General features: G+C 38.0%; 2 protein-coding genes across 19 annotated transcripts in view; one reads left to right on the top strand and one right to left on the bottom strand.

The window, feature by feature from the left end:
• The window catches only part of FIP1L1 (factor interacting with PAPOLA and CPSF1), a 65,173-nt gene extending 49,749 nt beyond the window's left edge, over positions 1-15,424 (bottom strand). For 2 of the 16 annotated variants that reach the window (XM_061420172.1, XM_061420174.1), the window contains exons 1-9: positions 15,060-15,390; positions 13,868-13,912; positions 13,725-13,764; positions 10,448-10,505; positions 9,308-9,411; positions 4,586-4,650; positions 3,662-3,769; positions 3,094-3,224; positions 2,735-2,803 (exon numbers count right to left, since the gene is read on the bottom strand). In XM_061420172.1, the coding sequence (XP_061276156.1) occupies positions 2,735-2,803; positions 3,094-3,224; positions 3,662-3,769; positions 4,586-4,650; positions 9,308-9,411; positions 10,448-10,505; positions 13,725-13,764; positions 13,868-13,912; positions 15,060-15,144 (705 nt within the window). In that variant the 5' untranslated portion in view covers positions 15,145-15,390. Of the gene's footprint in view, positions 1-2,734; positions 2,804-3,093; positions 3,225-3,661; positions 3,773-4,585; positions 4,651-9,307; positions 9,412-10,447; positions 10,506-13,724; positions 13,765-13,867; positions 13,913-15,059 lie in introns of all 16 variants that reach the window. The other 14 variants (XM_061420180.1, XM_061420182.1, XM_061420176.1 and 11 more) reach the window with 10 other exon arrangements.
• Positions 15,425-19,493: 4,069 nt separating this feature from the next.
• SCFD2 (sec1 family domain containing 2) overlaps positions 19,494-21,182 on the top strand; it is a 395,614-nt gene continuing 393,925 nt past the window's right edge. The window contains exon 1 of one of the 3 annotated variants that reach the window (XM_061420164.1): positions 19,494-21,149. In XM_061420164.1, the coding sequence (XP_061276148.1) occupies positions 20,153-21,149 (997 nt within the window). In that variant the 5' untranslated portion in view covers positions 19,494-20,152. The remainder of the gene's footprint in view (positions 21,150-21,182) is intronic. The other 2 variants (XM_061420163.1, XM_061420162.1) reach the window with 2 other exon arrangements.

The following is a 21,182-nucleotide window of genomic DNA, read 5'->3' as shown; positions in this document are numbered from 1 at the left end:
TACTAGTCACTTCTTTCTTGCCTTCACTCTCAGTTATATAATTGTACAATTGTTTTCATACTCAATTGACTTTATACTGAAGTGTACAAAAAGACTTTAAGAATGTTAAAACATTAATAAATCACTTGAGACACTATAATAAACACATGCTGGTTCATTTGTGCAGTGAAATGGTAACCCACTCCAGAGAGTCCCAGAGAGTCTACAGACTTAGTGACCAAACAAAAACAACAAATCTACTTGTTAGTATGTTTGAAAATTTAACTTAATAAAAACTTTAAAAGTTATTTTAAAGATGCTGATTGGCTGTCCCTCAGATAACTAAGGATAAAAAAAAATCTTTGTATTAGATATAAAAATAACTTAAAAAACCTGTTCTTCTGTCCATTCCCCAGTATCAGTCTGAGTCCTTGATCATTTTGTGCCCACAGTACTCCAACAGTTTCCTATCTGGACTCTGACTCACATTTCCACCCTTTATACTCTGTGGCCCACCCTGGTTACCAACTGTTTTTTCTGAAAACCAGATTTGCTTATGCTATTCTTATACCCAAGAACTTTCAAATGGCTTCCTATTACCTATCCATACGTCTGTAGGGTACTTGCACACTAGTCTTTCACATCATTTCTACCATTTCCAGGCTTCTCTCCTCTATGTTTCATCGATTCTCAACACTTCTTTCACACTATCTGGTTTTGTTCACATTGTTTTCTCTGCCTACAATCTTCTCCACTCTCCTCTCTCCTAGTAATGCAAACTTATTCATTTTTCATCACATCCCATTTGAATCCTTCTAGACTGTGCAATGTAGGATAACCCACTCTCGCCTCTGAACTCCTTACTGTATTTTGTTAATATACGAATATAAGACTTTCACAATACAATATGGTTATCAGTTTGTACGTACACATCACTCAGATCATGAGCTCCCTGAACACAAAGACTGTTTTACTGTAGCACAGGGCTGGGCACAATGAAGGCATTCAGATATATTAACAAAGTTGGGCGAGTTTTTTTCCTTCTATCTCCTTCTCACCAATCCTAATAATTACAGTTCCAAATGGTAGAGAAGTGGACAAGAGCTTGGACTTTATTCAGCTACACCATACACTGCCACCAAAACAGTATTACTTGTAACTCACTGTCCTAATCACGAACAGGCAGTAATTCCTCCAACTCATCTTCCTGGTTTCTAGGCTTTCTAAAATTAAACTACACCCTACAAAGCCATGTCTTCTATTCTCCAAAAAGAACTAACTCTCTGATTCAATAAGGCTGATTTCTTAAATAATTTGACTACAGCTATCAAATTCAAGTCCTTATTCCTTCAGAAGTAAATAAATCAGAATGGAACAATCAATCTCCTCTCACATGATCAAAAGAAACTTCAAAATAATTTTTTGATAGATTGTATGTATAACTTAGTCACTATGGCTATCTTCAATAAAAGACCAGACCCTAGCAGTTTCTTCTTATTCTTTGCTTTTAGAAGTTTACTGCAAGAAAACACAAAATATACAAAAACTGGAAGTTTAAAAAGGCAGTTCTCATTTCTGTCGGAAGAAAATGAAAAGCACCACTGCCAACAAACTATTTCCTCATCAAGATAACTTCTCTAACTATTCATTCCAATTGTAAAAGACAGTATATTCAATGTCTAAATAAGTAGGTATCATCAAAAATAACTTGATGACCATTTAAAATAAGAGAGACATCAAACACTTTCAAAATATTTACAGCAGAACAAGAACCAAATACTTACCCAAAGTAGGATGTAAATTAAAATTAAATTCTCTATACAGAACTGTGTCCAGCAGAGCGGCTACATCTGCGGATATAGCACATGCATTGCATAAGGCAGTATTTTGGAGGACAGGGCTATAAGCCCCAAAAGGGACACAGAAAAGTTCCTGACTATAAAAATTCCCTGAGTGTATAGCTCAAACTAAAAATCACTCCCAGTCACTGACATCCCAGTGTCACTCCACACAAGAATCAAGAATTAAGACTTAAGATAAAGGAAGAAGAGTTTATAATCAGGTTTTGAGAAAGTTTGTGGGATGTTGTGTATCACACAAGTATGAAAATATATTATTATTCTTTGGAATGATCATATGGAATAGAGAAGCAAAAAGTCAGACCTGATACCCAAGTGGTATCAACCTACAAGTTCCTCACTAACATGCTCCTTTTAAATATTCATTTAAAAAATCAATGACTTTATCCTAATTTTGTTGAGTCTTTCTTGGCGACTCTCAAAGAATACCTAAGATTCTTGAGACACCTTAAACTGTAAGAGACATCACATCAATGATTTCAGTGTCACACAGATAATACAGGGTATGCCATCTACCTTACCATTTTTTAACAGAAAATCAGGAAAAATAAGTCTCCAATTCTGATAAAAATTACAGCAGGATCTACAATGAGTGCTTAGCCTGTTGGCATGAACTTTTATATCCTACAAACAAACATACACTTGACTCAAAATAAAATCACAACATATAGCAAGAATAGTTTTACTTTGCATTTGTTAGTATAATAGGCTATAATTCACATGCTTGCAAAAGTGGAGATAAAACAACAATCAGCAAATTTGTAAGTCACCAGGAAGCTGAAGATTTGGAAAAAAGGTAGCTATTTCCATTTTAATCTTGTCCCTCGAGTAGTGGTATGGGAGCAGACTCAAGAACAAAAAATGAGAGCAACCAAGGATAATTTACTAAAATTCACCTTAAAAAGATTGAATCTGCCATCTTGGATCTCTGCACCTGGTGTAACTTCCATAGTACAGTCTTCGGCCTAAGTTAAATAACATATTCCCCATTAAGATACCACATAATTTTTAATTGACAGGCCACATAAAGACAAACCAGCTGTGGCTAGTCTGCAACATGAAACTAAAAACATCAGATAATCATTAATATGAAACTCTGGAAGGGAAGGAGGGGAAAAAAACAAACACGGTAAAATGGAATTTTTAAACTATCATATAGCATTTAACCACCTTTATAGGGAAAAACTGATGTATTTAGGGAATAAAATTGGGACAGTAGAAAAGGCTGGGGTATTTTGGAATATTTACTAATTACCGTAATTTTATTTGTAGTAGAGGTAACTGGTATAACTTCAAGCCCCATTCGTATCCTCTTCTGTTTTTCACAGTAAGCCTTCCAGGTGTCTTCATTAAACCCATAATTAAAATAATCAGAAAGATCAGCACCTAAAGATAAAACACACTTTCAGTGTACAAATGATTTCAATTCTATTTTTATGTAGTACATAAAATATAATAAATTGTAAAAATATAGAGTTCTATTAAGTCTTATCACCTCTTCTTAATTTTACCAATTCTCCCAATTAACACCATAAAGCAACAGAACTATACAAAGTTTTGACCAAAATGATTTCCTCTAGAATTGGCATTATAATAAAAACAATGAGTCTACTTTTATATAATGCTAGGTCACCTGTAAGATTTAATAATATAAGTCATTATTACTTGTGTGCTTAAGACAATAAAAATTACATTTAAAAAATAATATTCTATGCTGAAAAAACTTTTCCAATGATTGTTCATACTGATGCTGAAAAAAACTTTGCTAATGATTATTTATACTAAAAATTTTTTTAAACTGATATAATCCACAATAATCTTACCAGGTTTACGCCATGGTTTATCTTCAAAAGAATCCAAATCTACCTCCAAGAGTGGAACTCCATTAATGCTTCCAGGTGCATCAAGATCTACTCCTTTGACTTTCGTTCCTACTTTAGAAAATTACAAAACGGTAAAGGAACCATATTAGTGAGAGATACCACAGACAAACAGAAAACAATGACACCTTTTTACTACTGCTAATGCTAGCACTAATTCTGGCAAGATTTCACACTAAGTAGTAACGTTTCCACAAATAAAAAGTGAGGTCAAAGTTTATGGTGTAGTTATAAGATAAAACAGAGAGATTAGAGACTTCTTGTTTATAATAAGGGATTCCTGTACCAAGAAACTTCCCTGTTTTAAATCATTATCTTCATACATTCTGTGAGCTAAGAAAGATTTCTACCCTTTAAAAAAGCTGTAGAACAAACAAACAACAACAAAAACATACACATGACAGGACCCCTATGTGACCCACACAGCCTGAAGTATTTATTAGTCAGCCATTTACAGGAAAGTGCCCACTGCTGCTGCTGCTAAGTCACTTCAGTCACGTCCAACTCTGTGCGACCCCATAGACGGCAGCCCACCAGGCTCCCCCGTCCCTGGGATTCTCCAGGCAAGAACACTGGAGTGGGTTGCCATTTCCTTCTCCAATGCATGAAAGTGAAAAGTGAAAGTGAAGTCACTCAGTCGTGTCCAACTCCTAGCGACCCCATGGACTGCAGCCTACCAGGCTCCTCCATCCATGGGATTTTCCAGGCAAGAGTACTGGAGTGGGGGGCCATTGCCTTCTCCAAGTGCCCACTATATATGGTCAAAACGGTTCTTTTTAACTGAGCTGTAATAACTAACATCTATTCATGACTTATTCAGATATATGCCCTATTTTCCTACTGATGCAAGTACAAATATAAATTTACCAGCAGTTCCATAAACTCTTCCTCCTGTCTTGATGTTAAGATTTACAGGTGCTGTACCGTAACTCCTAAAAGCAAAATAATAAAAATTATCGTGAAATGCTGAAATGAAAACAGCAAAATATTCAGTATGTACATATAAATTATATAACCACATATTAACTGGATAGACAGACACTAAACTCAAACATTTTAGAAAATGTTTTAAATTTTAAAAGTCTGTCACTTGCTTAATAAAAGATAAAAACAATTTTATTTAAAAGTATGATTAATTTTCCATCTTAAAAACCTACCTGTAAATAATTCAATATTCCACTATTACAAACTAATCAGAAATTTGGCTGGAAAGGAAAGAATAGTTTACATGCCTAGTTTTTACTTCCTCATCTCCTACTCATTCATTTGGACTTGCAAAAACTCACTGCTTCTTGCCTGCCTAATAATGTTCATCTTTTGTCTCCAATGTGTTAATTGTGACACCTAGGTTATTCTGCCTAAAAAAAGTAAGGCTATATTCAATAAAATACTCAAATATTTGTATAAAGCTCCACTGCTATAAATGTAAGAAATATAAGGTAGCCCAAACAAAACTGTTACTATCAAGGAGGACCATCATTACCAACTTGAAGGTTTTATCATCTCACTGACTAATTAATTCATCTAATAAATACTTCTGCCCATGGCTTAACAGTAAAGAACCTGCCTGCAAAGCAGGAGAGCAGCAGGAGCCATGGGTTCCATTCCTGGGTTGGGAAGATTCCCTGCAGAAAGAAATGGCAACCCATTCCAGTATTCTTGCTTGGGAAATCCCATGGACAGGGAAACCTGACAGAGGAGTCAATGGGGTCAAAAGTGTCGGACACAACAATAAATGCTTGAGTACCAACAATGTATCACATATAGTTCTAAGCTAAGCAGAGAGAAAGAGGAACTGGACAAATATGGTTCCTACCTCTTAATACTTACATTTCAACAATCAAGTTCAGCACAGCAAAAGCACTCTGAGGTATCTATATAAGATATACAAAAGTCCCAGCTATTTGAAAGTCAAAGTACAAAAACCAAGGACTGTCTCCAAATGGTCCTCTTACAGAACTGCTAAAGGATAAATCAAAACAGTATTTATGGCTTACCATAGTTCATTACATGAAGTTCTTTACTTTCCACCCAGCTACTTTCCCTTCCCCACTGTGCCTTTTAAAATGTTACTTTTCTTTTTTAATGCCACCGAGCCTTTGCATTCATTGTGAGTAAAAAGGCTTAGCTGTCTGGAAAACTGTATTCAAGTAAATCTGATACCAATCAATAGCTACCCCGCCACCATGAGATGTCAGGCTTCTCTAGGGGCTAGATCCTATGTACCTGGCTGTCTAAAGGAACTTCAAATTAAATATACCAAGAAATTTTATTTTAACCCGCTCCTCCCACCTTACCCGTATATGGTAATACACTGCTATGTACACAATGAACTAATCTAGAAATCTCCAGGTCAATGAGTCCTTTATCTCCCTTTCCATCTATAACCAACCATTACCCACGTTATTTCCATTTATTCTTTACTCATATATATCAAATTATTTCATCTATCACTATATTACTGATGCTGGCTTAGTTTTATCACCCCATGTAGATGATTACTTCAAATCTACTACATAATTTCTGTCTAGCACATCTCAACTACATCTGCTGGAGTTTTATTTCAAATGTGACCGACCTAATAACCTTTACCATGATTACATGGCAAAAATGTACTAACTTCCCTCTTCTGTGGTTTAAAGAAGCAACCTTCCTCATCTACCTTATTCTCCAGCATTCTGGTTCCTCTAAGTCATGCTTCCACTGTATCTAAGTAGCTTCCTCTGCCAAAAACCATCAGTCCATTTCCTTCTGTCTCAAGAATTATTGAAACAAATTTAAATACTACCTCCTCTAGAATTTTCTCTTCAACACACGGAGACTTTTAGCAACCGTCCTCTCAAAATTTTTAAATCACTGTACATGTTTCTAGCTAAGCACTTACACTGCTTAGCTAGAAAGTGTTTGCTCACGTCTGTCTTCCTCACTACTTTTGATAAACAAGAACAGTTTATATTCCCATCATCAATTAACAGAATGCCAGACAAGCTGTCTTTAAAAAGTATTTAATGAATGAGCAGATGAATTTCAAAGACATAGCTGAGAAGCCACTCTTCTACACAAGGTAAATTATTCCTACCCTAAGATCTGCTTTTCTTCCTACCTTACTTATAGATACAATAAACTCGGTAACAAAAAGTATGTTACCTACAACAATTCTAGTTGTTACTTTCTACCAGCTTACAATAAACCAATTTAGCATTGTTCCTTAAAAACAATTTGCTCTTTAAATTTGCTTCTGAAAACACTGCACAAAGTAAATATTCATTAAATTTTATTTTCTCCTTGGCTTTCTTTCAGTTTCCAATGGTTATATCTTGAGATAACAAGGTTAAAAAAGCTTTATACTCTCCAGAAAGATCTGTAACCTAGTTTGAAATGCATTAAAAATTACAAAAGAAAAGATGGACTGATGAGTGGGTGGAGGCATGGAGGTAGGTAGTAGACAGACAGGTGATGCAGCAAACACAGCAAAACATAAATTATATAATCCAGCTGATGAGTAAACACGTGTCCACATCAATTCCTTAAACTTCTTTGAATGTTTTAAAATTCTCATGGTCAAATGTTGAGGGAAGAAAAAAGTTCAAAGACAACTGTGTTTTTTAATATGCAGTCTATTTACTAAATAAACACCTACTAAATACCATACGTAGGACACTGTAAGAAATAGGAAAATTCATAAACCATGGTTTCTACTCAAAGATTTCAGAGTCTAACTGTGATAAACGTGCAAACATAATTACAATCCATGAAACTGCTATAAGAAATAAAGTTCAGATAAAGTACTATGGGAGTCTATGTGTATTTAATATTTGTATGAAAGTCTTATCCCAAAACTGGTCATATTAGTAAAAAATAATCACCATTTCCTTTAATTCTTCTATACTTGCAAATATAAATAATTTTAGAGGACAATACTTCCTAAAAATGCAATGAATACTATGGTATTATCTTAAAGTGTTCCTTCTGCGTAGTGCAAATGAAAAAGGAAATCAAGATGTTAGTCACTCAATTGTGTCCAACTCTTTGTGACCCCATGGACTGCAGCCTGCCAGCAGGACTGTAGCTCCTCCAGTTTATGGGATTCTCCAGTCAAGAATACTGGAGCGGGTAGACATTCCCTTCTCCAGGGGATGTTCCCAACCCAGGGATTGAACCCGGGTCATCTCCTGCACTGTAGGTAGATTCTTTACCATCTGAGCCACCAGGGAAGCCCAGATGACAAAGGCCTATTACCATAAGGGTTTACTAATATCACAAGCTCAACACTAATCATTTACTTTAAGTGGAGATGAGGAGAACATCAAGCATTACCCTAACATGAATCATTTAAATCCTGCCCCTCCAAAAGTTGCTAGGGTCTTAAAATTCCACAAGCAGTCATTACTATAATGCAAAACTGATTATGACAACTGAATTACCTTTAAGCTTCCTGAAATAACTTCAAAAAATTTCTCTACTAGATTAAATATTCAAAAGCATTTATGCATATGTTGTTCCATTTCAGATAAGGCTGCCTAATAAACGATAGTGCAATTAACGAAAAGTTTGTTTTCAATGTACTAGTACCACAGTATACATCCAAATTGAAAAGCACAGAAACAACGTCAACTCTTATTCTACCACCATAACATAATCCCAATCCGTACTTTATTCCTCAGCAGTCCATTCGCTTGATCCAGCTTTACAGACTATAAACCCTGAGACAACATATTGGCATAAACAGCCCTCAGGATTATTAACCACTTGAAAAATACACTATAAAAAGCAAAAAGAAGTACTTTGGTTATTGTTTTTATTGAACAAAAAAATTAAAGAACCTAAACTCAGGTCTGGAAAAGTAATAAAATGTTAAAAACAATATAGATGCAAACAACAATTTAAGGTTTTCTAATTCTAATTAAAGAATCTGTGGCACTCAATTAATTTGTAAAAACACTTCAATTTCAAGAATAAAAAACTGCTACTTCCACACAAGTTTACCTAACTTTGTATTTAGGAAAAAAAACTTCATTCTGAAATCCCTTTACATCATGATATGCAACTAGATGCACGCATGTATGCCGAGTCGCTTCAGTTGTATCTTGACTCTTTTCCACTCTATGGACCACAGCCCTCCAGGCTCCTGCTTCCATGGGATTCTCCAGGCAAGAATACTTGAATGCCATGCCCTCCTCCAGGGGATCTTCCCGACCCAAGGATCAAACCTGTGTCCTGTCCCTTATGTTTCCTGCACTGGCAGGCGGGTTCTTTACCACTCTTGCCACTTGGGAAGCCCTATAACTGACATATAATACTGTATTAACTTTAGATTTACAACAGAATGATTTGATATATGTATAAATTGTTAAAATGATTACGGTAAGTTTAGTTAACATCCATCACCACAGATAGTTACAAATATTTTTTTTCCTTGTGACAAGAACTTGTACCTACTGTCTTAGCAATTTATCAGATGAAATTTTAATAAGAATTCATATCATGGTCAGATGGAAAATTGTAAAAACAATGGAATCAATCACTAATTGTCTGATACAGGCACACTGCCTTTGATTTAAGCACATACAACTGTTACTTATAACTCACCCATACTGTGGTGCTCCCGTTTTAATGTCTCCTATAGTGACGTGAACATCGTCCTCATCATCATCACTGTCGCTATCACTATCATCTTCAGTCTCAGTCACTTTCTACACCAAAAAAATAACCACAAAATGCACTCATTAATCCATTTCAACCTTTGATTTGAGATGAGTAACTGAAAAGGTAACTGTTTTGCATTTTTTGAGCTCCTTGTAAAGGAAAAAGTTATAGTGCTGCTGCCTATTTCAACTCATTTACAACTCGGAAGTTGTACATGACAAAAGGATAACGATGTTAAGTAAAACTGTTTTTCATTGTCTTTTTGTAAATAACACTGTATGTATTTTTCCTATTAAGAACTGCTCCTCTTAAAAGTAAGATCTAAGGCAACATACTAAAATATCTAGAAGATAAACTTAAAAAAATTTGAGGAATTCTTAACAGAAAGAACATGAAGGTAAAAGGAAAACAATTTTTAAGGGTCACAGAGTCATGGTTAAACATCATCAAACAGTTAAAAAAACAGTTCACTTACTCCTGACAATCGTTTACACACAGTAGAGGCCCTGCAAATGACTGAGGGAATACTTTGTTTCTATGAGTAAAAGTTGGGCCATACACAAAGGTTTTATTTTGACTCTAAAAGGCTGTTTTGTGCTTAGTCACATAAGAGCAAAATTAAAAAAAGTAGAACTCGTAGGCTAAATAGTTTTTTGTATACAAGTTCGAGCTTGCAGAATACAAGTTCTTTTTTACAGGATTAAAACATGTTAAAATATTCCTAAGAACAATGATTTGTTTACCTGCAAAACATTACTTTTAATAGGCATGACGTCAGACGGTCACATATATATATATATAAATAAAATATAGATATATCTGCTAAAACAACTGACAAACTTGGGTTGCAAGACTCAATGCTTGCTTTGAAAAAACTAGGCTATTATTATTAATAATAAACTGCTCTTTTATTAAAGCAATAAACATTAAGCCTTGGTAAATGCTCCATTTCGTCTAGAGTTTCCTCCCACTAATTCTCATGCGAAATACTGTAAGTAATGCTAAATTTTGGGTTTTTTCCCACGTGAACGGGAAACTACCGATAAAGATTTTGAACAGAGAAGTAACCAGATCTTGTGTTACCGGTTTAGGTACACCATTTTCAGGAGTTTCGTCTTCAATTCCAGATGGAGGATTGGCACTACAAGCGACAAAAACAAGCACATGCTTTGTATTACTTTTCTGAAGTAAGGATGGAGCATTGTAGCATTTTTAAGCTACGTTTGATAGTTTCTTGAAATTACTGTCTGTTGCATAAGAAAAAAGATGGTAAAAACGGCCTGTCTTACTTTGCTATTCCTAATGCCTACACAAAACATGTACATTCAACACTGGAAGTAAAATGGAATTGCACCCACAGTTTGTTAATGATGCCAAATTTGCAGTTTGATGGTGGGATACAATTTGAGTTTTTTACATTTTTAAAATATGCATCATACTTAATCTTATTTACCCTAAAACTACCTTGAACATTGAGGTACTGTAGGAACTGCCAAGGGCTATGTAACAGTTTCCTCTTTTCTTCCTCATTTTATAGTTTCATCTTATTGGATATATGTCCTTTGTCAAATAAAAAACACATTTTAAGATTTTTTAAAAAGTTAATTTTCATTTAAGACTGCCTTCCAGTTTGGTAGTGAAGAGCTCCAGATCTAATTTTCACACATGACATACTTTTTTAAGGCTAGTTATTAATTTGAATTTGCCCTGTTATAACAAAATTGCTATATAATAATAAACACTCTTATTCTCACGAGACTTAGCATATGGCCATTATCCATGAAGTCAGATTTCCAGTACTGTAGTGCAATTGGTTTTTTATATTTTTAACAACTACAATTTTTATAGTGGAAATTAACCATTAACCTCATTTTATAGATAAATAAACTCAAGTACAAGGCAACTCACAATTATTTAGGTAAAGCATTTCCAGGAAAAATGTCCAGATGTTGATACAGTTCAAAGCTCTTTTCACTGAATTTCTGCTAATCTCTTCTAAACTTCACTTTTTGTCAAACAGTTTCTATAGGAATCAATTTAATCTCCAGTGGTTTTTTTTTTTTTTGGTAATACAATTTCCAAATAAACCAAAATGAAGGGCAAAACATGAAAATTTATCTGTTAAATTTTCATTGTTCTACACTAGCCCAAGGAAAAAAACATGCAACTATGATTATTCAGTACATTTCTCAGAAACCAGCTGGGGCTTGTTCTTTTATGTCACAAAACAGTACATTTAACCAAACCTTGGATCAATGAAACATGACAATTAGAGATAGCACAATGCAATGGTTAATAACAGTTTCAAGGATGGGTTAGTCACTTTTTTAGTCACAAAGAATCTGGGGAAAACTAATAGCAAGAGCTCAGATCATTTAGGGCAATGTAATATGTACCACTCTTGAGTACCAGAACACAGGTTTGGCAGGGTGCTCGTGCCCTACAGACTTGTTCTCTATCACCACTAAAATGCTAGAAATGTGGTAAAATTATAAGCTTTTTATAGAAAAATAAAATTTTAAAGATAGATCTTTTCCTTTGGATGAAATAAACTGCTTTCCAAATAAAGTGCAGGAACACGAAGACATTTTGACAGTGACAAGGGAGGGAGAGGGCTTCCTCTCCAATCAATTTAATCAGGTTGTGTACTGAGGAAGTAAGAAATCAGAAAATAAGCTTCAAGAATTGTAGCCAAGAACTCATATTAAGAAAATAAAATAAAAATTAGTTCACAAAATCCTGTTATTATCATTAATTTCTAGACCAACTGAAAAACAGGATAGGAAGTAATATTACTTTCATCACTATAGATTACACAAATCCTAACTTTGTGATTAACTGAGATCAGGGTTAGGAACTGGCTTGGATATATGCATTTCAAAATTAAATAACAAGATTTCAGATGGTACAGTACTGAGTTAATAATTAAAAAAAAAAAGTCCAAAACAGGGGTATTTTAAACAGAGAATAAGTTCAACACCCTGTCAGCTGTTTCCATTTCTCACTTCTTCCCTTCACTTTTAAAAAAATAGCAGCAGAGATACAATTCATATACCATACAATCTACTCATTTGAAGCATACAACCAGAAGATCGTTAAGTATGAAGACAGAATACTGTATCTATCTAATTATAGTACACTTCCATCATCCCCAAAAGAAATCTTACAGGTATGTAGTTGGTCTCCATTTTTCCCTACCCTGGTAACTACTAACTACTTTCTGTCTCTTTGGATTTACCTATTGTGTATACTTAATAATTAGAAACGCAATACACAGTCCTTTGTGACTGGCTTCATTCACCAAGTATAATGTTTTCAAGGTTCAACTGTGTTCTAACACATGTCAGTACTTCATTTCTCTTTACTGTCAAACAGTATTTCAACTTATGAACATATCACTTTTCTAAATCTGTTCATTCATCATTTAATGGACACGGGTTACTTTCATATTTGGCTATTATGAATAATGCTGCTATGAATATTCACATAAAACTTTTTGCGATGTGTGTTTTAATTTCTCTAAAGAATGTATCTAGGAGTAGGATTCCTGGATCATGTACATATGGCAGCTCTACGTTTTAACCTTTAGAGAAACTGTTAGACAGTTTTCCATAGTAGTTGAACCATTTTACAATTCCACCATCAGAGTTACAATTTCTCTGTATTTTCAGGAGCACCTGTTACTACCTGTCTTGATTACAGTCATCCTAGTGGGTGTGACGTGGCATTTCCTCCTCTTTTTAAACCCAAATATCTTTAAAACTCCTTTTTGCAATCATGCCTCCCTCATTATAAGACACTAAGGAATCTGGTCAGAGTAATGTCAGCATGTATCCATCCATGTACTTGTATCCATGAGCTATTATGAATTTAGGATAAGTTTCTAGCTCCTTAATATGTTCAATAAATGACACACCTTTCTGATAATCTAACACTTTCAGTCTTATAACAAATTCACTCATTCCACTTTTCATTTTAAATTTGAAATACTTAAGTTGTTAAGTTGTAAAAGTAGTTAGTTATAAAAGTAGTTACCCAAATAATTATTTTTTAAAAATTTAAACCTTTTTTCCTTAGTAGTGTAATGGTTATACTGTATACTCCACTACTGAGCTCACTTAAGGTTATGAAGTTACTTAATATGAAAAATATTCAAACCCTTACCTCAAAACTTTTTTGTCCCCTAGGCTATTAGCAAACAGAATTGGTTTAAGAGTACATCCTGAAATAGTAATAAAGGACTCAGTGTCTTCCAATCTCATTCAAGCCAATGATGATAACCAAATAATGCTGACAGCCTGTTGACAGGATCACTGTACCACACAATATTTGTTAAGTATCAATAAGAAATTTCACTAACCTGGCATTTTCTTCTTCTGGCCTTTCAACTTCATTTTCATCTACCAAAAAAAATACATACATAAATAAATAAAATTAACAAACAAATCACTCTTAAAGAAACTATTATTATGAAAATCTGAAGTGATCATCACAAGCACTAACCTAGGTCCTTTGCCAAATCAGTGTGCACATGCACGTCCCATGGGCCTATAAGCACATCCAAAGTTAGATCACCTTATAATGACTTAACAAGATTATGTTTTTAATGAAAAATAAAATCAATAAAAACCAACTTTTAAGTATTCAAGATTTCTAGATCTTTGTAAAAGAAACCCTACACAGTTACATTTCAAAGAGTACTAACTAATGATAAATCTTGCACCAAAGGTAATGTATTTCACAAGTTTACCAAAATTAAATTTGTCAAAGTCACGTCAAGGAGCAAGGTGCCCAAACATGCGTTTTTACTACTCTAAACACGATCGAGAATATGCCTTTTAGGCACGAAACAAACATTAACTTTCAAATTTAGCACTGGTAACAGACAAAAAGGGACTGTGACTTCATGGAAGTTAAAAAACAAATGTCAAACAACTCTCTTTCAACGGGTAAGTAAAAGATGCAGTAAATTCATTTTGTGTAAAAGACAGATACACGAGATGATACTGAAAACCATAAGCCTAAGAGACATGAGGTACTTCTATGTGGGTTAAAGCCAAGTCTCTTAAAAAAGAAAAATTTCACCTTAATACAGGAGACATTCGGGGTTTTCTTTATGGGCCATAATGTATTCCATCTCTTTCTCTCACTCTTTTAATTAATTATTTTTAAAGCACGACTTTCAGACAAGGAGGTACCCTGGCAGGTGCATTCCACACAAACTGACCATCAAGAAACAAGACGTTAGTTTTACAGCATCAACTTTATTTAGCTATTATTACAGAATGACTCTTTGTGGGACAAGAAGGGCATCCTACAGTCAAAGGGCAACAAGAAACACGCCAACAAAGCTCAGAACCGATACAAGAAAACAAGTGAAAGAGTGCTGAGGCGAGGCGGCCGAGAAGGGCGGGCGGGGAGCAGGGCGAGGCTGGGTTCCGACCCCGCGCCCCCGGCCCAGCCCGGCCTAGCAGCCGTGGGGGGGTCGTTGCGCGTTGGGGGCGTGGGCTGGGCGGGAGGAGGCGGAGGGGGGCGGGGAACGCGCACGCCGCGCTCGGCCTAAGGCAGGCCAGAGAAAGCTCCGCGCGAAAGGCCGCAGGCGGCGGCGTGAGGGGCCCGGGACGCCGGCAGTTTGCGGGTCGGGAAGGGAAGCCTGAGAGAACCCGGGAAAGAGAAGGGACAGGAAGTTCCGTACCGCCATAAAGCCACTCTTCCTCCTCATCCCCTCCGGTCCCGCCGCTCAGCTCCGACACTAGGCGCTCGACCTCGCCGGCCGACATGGCCGCTCCGAGCACAACTTAAGCGCGGTGATCAACAGCCCCCTCCAACCCCTTCCCCTGCCTCGCTGACCAGGGGCTCGAGAGGGGCGCGAACCCGCCGACGAGCGGACGAAGGAAGCACGAGACTGAAATCCAGGGCAGACAGCCGCGGAGGCGGCAAAGCAGACGACTCCGGCGCCCTCCGCCCGCGCACGCGCAGCAGCGCCAAAACGGCGCGGCGTCTCTAGGTGGCTTCACTTCCGCGGCGGCGGCCACCTGAGTCTGGTTGCGCATGCGCATCGTGTCAGGCCCCGCCCCCCACGGGATTCCCCTCGGCCTTTTAGCATGGCTTTCTCTCCTGACGTTCTACGTTGGCTAGAATTCTCCTCCCCCGATGTCGACTCTCATCGCTTGTGTTTCTACTGCTGAAGAGTACACCATTGTCTTTCTGGCTTTGATGCCTGCATTCTGTTCTCTACCTGTTTTGTTTTTCTAAATCTTCTGAAAAGCGTTTCATTTTTCACTTGTTATCAGAAGTGATATAAAATCGTTATCCTATCAGTCCCTGTTTCTCATTAGAGAAGAAATCTAAATCATGCTCACTTTCTTGAAAAATTAGTTTTAACAGCAAACAAAAGTCAAAAAAAATCAAGAATGCGTTTTCCTTGTCAAAAAGAACTCATCCACTACCCTGGTTTCCAGAAGTAGGTCTTGTTTTTCTGTTTGAGGTGCAGCATTATGAAATTTTAAATTCCAATAGTTGCTTCAAATATATCGTTGTGGAAGAACCTGAGATTAATGAGCCTTAAAGTGTACAACATTCAGAAACATTTCAACATTCAGAAAACTAAGATCATGGCATCAGGTCCCATCACTTCCTGGCAAATAGATGGGTAAACAGTGGAAACAGTGGCTGACTTTGTTTTTGGGGTCTCCAAAATCACTACAGGTGGTGATTGCAACCATGAAATTAAAAAATGCTCGCTCCTTGGAAGGAAAGTTATGACCAACCTCAGTTCAGTCGCTCAGTCGTGTCGGACTCTTTGCAACCCCATGAACTGCAGCACGCCAGGCCTCCCTGTCCATCACCAACTCCCGGAGTTCACTCAGACTCACGTCCATCGAGTCAGTGATGCCATCCAGCCATCTCATCTTCTGTCATCCCCTTCTCCTCCTGCCCCTCAATCCCTCCCAGCATCAGAGTCTTTTCCAATGAGTCAACTCTTCTCATGAGGTGGCCAAAGTATTGGAGTTTCAGCTTTAGCATCAGTCCTTCCAATGAACACCCAGGACTGATCTGCTTTAGGATGGACTGGTTGGATCTCCTTGCAGTCCAAGGGACTCTCAAGAGTCTTCTCCAACACCACAGTTCAAAAGCTTCAATTCCTCGGTGCTCAGCTTTCTTCACAGTCCAACTCTCACATCCATATATGACTACTGAAAAAACCATAGCTTTGACTAGATGGGCCTTTGTTGGCAAAGTAATGTCTCTGCTTTTTAATATGCAATCTAGGTTGGTCATAGCTTTTCTTCCAAGGAGCAAGCATCTCAATTTCATGGTTGCAGTCACCATCTGCAGTGATTTTGGAACCCAAGAAAATAAAGTCTCTCATTGTTTCCATTGTTTCCCCATCTATTTGTATGAGCAGTATGAAAAGACAGGGGGATATTATTTAGCCTAAAAAAAAAAGGAAATTCTGGCACATGTTATAACATGGAGAAACTTTAAGGATATTACTAAGTGAAACAAGTCAGTCACAAAAAGATAAATATTATATAATTCAGTTTATATAAGGGACCTAGAATAGTCAACTCATAGAAACAGAAAGTAGAATGGTGGTTGCTGGGGTAGGGGGGACTAGAGAATTGTTAGTAGAGTTTCACTTTCAGCAGACAAAAACGTTCTCAATATTGGTTGGAAAACTCTGAAAATACTGAACTGTGCACTTAAAAATGGTTAAGATGGTAAATTTCATATATTTTGCCACGGTTAAAAAAACAGAAACAAAAACATGTCCCAATCAAATTCAGTATATTTATTCTCCAATCTGCTTTTCCACATCTCAGTTACTGCCACTTACTAGTGACCCACATAGAAAGCTGGCCATTAATCTGTGATTTTCTCTCTGCCTCTTCCTTTGTCAATCTAGTTACCTGAATTGTGTCTCTATCTTAACATTTCTTCATAAATCCCAGACTATCTACTCCCTTTATTAGTAGTATTCTTAAGTACTGTTTTCCATAGGTATTGCTGTTACCTTTTTCTAGCTGCCCTTCCTGCCCTAAATCTTACGCCATTCAAATTATTTTCCATTTAGAATATTTTTTCCCCTAAACTGAAGGTGTGAATAAATGTTTCTGCTCCTAAAAAAACATTCAGGTCCTCCATATTGGTGGGTTCCACATCCATGTATTCAACCAACTTTGGATAGAAAACATTTGAAAAGAAAATCAGAAAGTTTCAAAAAGCAAAACCTGTATTTGCTGTGTACCAGCAGCTATTTACTTAGCTTGTACATCATATTTACAAACATTTACATAGCACTTACATTGTATTAGACATTTCAAGTAATCTAAACGTGATTTAAAGTGCACAGTGCATAGGTTATATGCAAATATTACAGCATTTTATATAAGAGATGAGCATATGGTATTTTGTTATTTGTAAGATGTCGGGGCAGGGGCTGTACTGGAACCAAACTTCCAGCATAGGGTTACCAAGAGAAGATTGTACTTTAATAGCTCCCCATTGGCTGCCACTATTTAGAATACGGAAATAAGACTTACTCTAATATAGTCCATTATTTTCTATATCCTAGCTCCTATTTCTTCATGGGCCTCTCTTTAAAGAAGACACTCAAGCCACAGTAAACCATTTGTAGCTCCAAAGAACATATTGTGAGGTTTCATAATTCTGTACCTTTGTTTATGCTTCACTCTTTGCTTGGGCTGCCAGGAATGCCTTTCCTCATCCTGTACACCTGGTTAACACCTGGTTTTCTTTGAAGACAAATAAAAACATGTCCTATATGAAACTTCTTCTGACCACTTCCCTTTTTCCTTTGCTTAGAGTTTATTTTTCCCACTTTATAGCTCAAACTTAAAAAAAAAAAAAAAAAGCTTCTGTAATGTTTTATTGCATTTGCTTGCTTTACTTGTGTGTGTTAGGGAAATTAAGTCTTGTTCAGGCTTCAGAAAGTAGGACAAAAGGCCTCTGACCAACCTTTAACCTGCCTGCACCCTGTCTGAACTATGAGCCTGCCTGCAAGCACACCAACTGTTACCAGCAAGTCAAGCAGCTCCTTACATAAGAAAGGGAGTGGGTCTTAGACTTTCTTGAGCCCCTGGGGGCTTAACTAGTGCCCGAAACTGACGATGATATTAGTTTTCAGCCTGGGATTATAAATGGGAGCCCGCCTCCACCCCTCAAACTGTAATCTGAAGTCTCACCCATGGAGTGGACGCACTGCCCAGGACCCTTTTCCAAAATGGGACTCCACATTGCTGTTACTCAGGACTTCCCAGTGCTGTTCAAGTCGGGATGTAGGTTTTGACCCAACTCGGTGATGTTTATGCCGTTACTCTCTCTGTTGTTTCTATTTCTTTTCTTTTAATGATTGTATATTGAAATTAAGTTAAATATTAACTCTTAAATTAAAAATTGTTTATTTTGTGTTTAATAAGTGGTTTCTTTTGTTAATGAATCCTTTGCACCTAAAACGAAAGTAAAACTTTCGCCAAAACAGTGTGAGTCCTTTTACTTCAGGTTATTTTGAAGGCAAGGCTGTGGATCACTTCTATCTAAATCTTCAGTGCCCAACACAATGTATAGAATATTGTACACATGCATTAAAAAGTTGGTTGAGTATATTATCTATTATACTGATACGAATTCAACAAACATTTATTTAACATTTATTTAATACCTGTTATTTTCTAGTGCTGGGGAAGCCAAGCTTCTAGTGCCCCATCTAGTAGAACAGATACGTTAAGGAAAACAAGTATGTTAAAACTTACTCCATGATATGGCAAGTATTTAGCAGAGGTATATATTTTTCATGGATTATGTAATATATCTTATTAACTACTGTTTTGGAGCTTAGCTCAGTGATCACAATAAGTGCTTAATAAATAGTGATTGAACAAACTGAACCTATGATGCAATCTGGGCTTAATCTTGTTGACTTCATTGTGCAGGTATTTAATGTTCTAAGCTAGGAGTGGCTGGAGAGAAATTGAAAATTTGTGAAGGTTTTTGGTGCCATTATAATGCGTTGGCTGGATCTGTAGGCAGTTGGGCTAGGAGAGGTTTTAAGCAGAAAAATGGCTGAACAAACTTAGTTTACTAGGAAGAAAAGTGAATCAAAGGGTGAAGAGGTGGAAAACTGGAAAACGATAGGAGAGGGGTGGTCACTGCTATTGTCCAGTTGAGTGACGACGGTGGATTAAGGCAGTGAGAACAAAGATGGATGAGGAGAAAGGACTGGATTCTCGAATTTTGAAGCAGGTCAAGATTTAGTGCCAATGAGAGGAGGGAAGGAAGATAGAGAAAGTGAAAGCAAAACTGGTACGTGTATTACAGGTTTGTGACCAATAATGTATGGGATAGTAATCTATAAACAACAAAACCTCACAGTAGTTTGAGTGAACTCCGGGAGTTGGTGATGGACAGGGAGGCCTGGCGTGCTGCAATTCATGGGGTCGCAGAGTCGGACACGACTGAGCAACTGAACTGAACTGAACTGGCCGCTCTTAATTTGGGAAAAGTGGCTGTACATTTAAAGACATGTGTTCAGATCCGTGAAAAACATCATATTTCAAATTAGATTTTATCACTCCTCAGATTTCTCAAGGAGTAGCGAAAGATAATCTGAGCAGAGAGGGAGAGGAGGACAAAATTCCTTAGGTATTTCTTCAGCTCCTTCCCACTTCCACGAACCCACCGTGGCTTCCTGGAGGCTCGGAGCCCCGCCCATTTCGTCTGAGCCCTAAACAATTCTTCCGCGACGTATTTCCTCACTAGCCAATCATGCTCCGAAGCGTCATTACCCTGCGCCACACTGGACAAGTCAGAGGCCGCCCCACGTGTACTGTGTTGACTGTCAATATCTCTTGGAGCCCAGTTCCCGGAAGCTGTGAGTTCGAGAAATTCCTGCACTCGGTGCCCCGAGTCTGCGAATTCCCAACAATGAACACTCCAGGCGTGCTGTCTTTTACCCAGCAAGCCTGGGAGCAGGTGCTGGCCAAAGCGAAACGGGCCGTGGTCTACCTGGACGCCGCCTGCGCCGAGAGCCTGCACTGGGGCTGCGGGTCCTCGAGGCTGCTGGAGGCGGTGGGGAGCCCTGCGTGTTACCTGCGCGAGTTCGAGCCTGCCGCAGTTGGTGGCGGAGTCGAGCAGCCCAAGGCAGTGTTTGTGTTGAGCTCCCTGCTGAAAGGCCGGATCGTGGAGACCCTGCGGGACATCATCTGCCGAAGTCACTTCCAGTACTGTGTGGTGGTCACGGCTGTGAACCACGCAGTGCATCTTACGGCTAATCATGTGCCGGCGGCGGCAGCAGCCGAGTTGGAAGGGCAGCAGCCAGTGTTCGAGCAACTGGAGGAGAAGCTGTGTGAGTGGATGGGCAACATGAACTACACAGCTGAGGTGCTGCATATACCATTGTTACTCGCCCCTGTAGCTCCCCACCTTGCCCTGACTCCAGCTTTTGCTTCCCTTTTCCCACTGTTACCCCAGGATGTGCATATCCTCAACAGTGCCCGACCTGACAGGAGGAGGCTGGGAAGCCTGGCTGAGGTGGATGCCACTACCCTGACCCCTGAGCTGCTGCTGCAGATTAGGTGCCTGGTGTCAGGGCTCAGTTCCCTGTGTGAGCATTTAGGGGTACGAGAGGAGTGCTTTGCTGTAGGTGCCCTCAGTCGGATCATCGCTGCAGATCTGGCCAATTTTGCTCCTGCCAAGAACAGGAGGAAGACTGCCACAGGCAGGGCATCAGTGGTCTTTGTGGACAGAACGCTGGATCTCACAGGTAAGTTGGCAGTTGTTGTGGGGGGCTTCATAA

This window comes from Bos javanicus, chromosome 6 (genome assembly GCF_032452875.1).
Source record: "Bos javanicus breed banteng chromosome 6, ARS-OSU_banteng_1.0, whole genome shotgun sequence".
Classification (NCBI taxonomy): Eukaryota; Metazoa; Chordata; class Mammalia; order Artiodactyla; family Bovidae; genus Bos; species Bos javanicus.
This window is presented reverse-complemented; position numbering and strand designations above follow the sequence as displayed.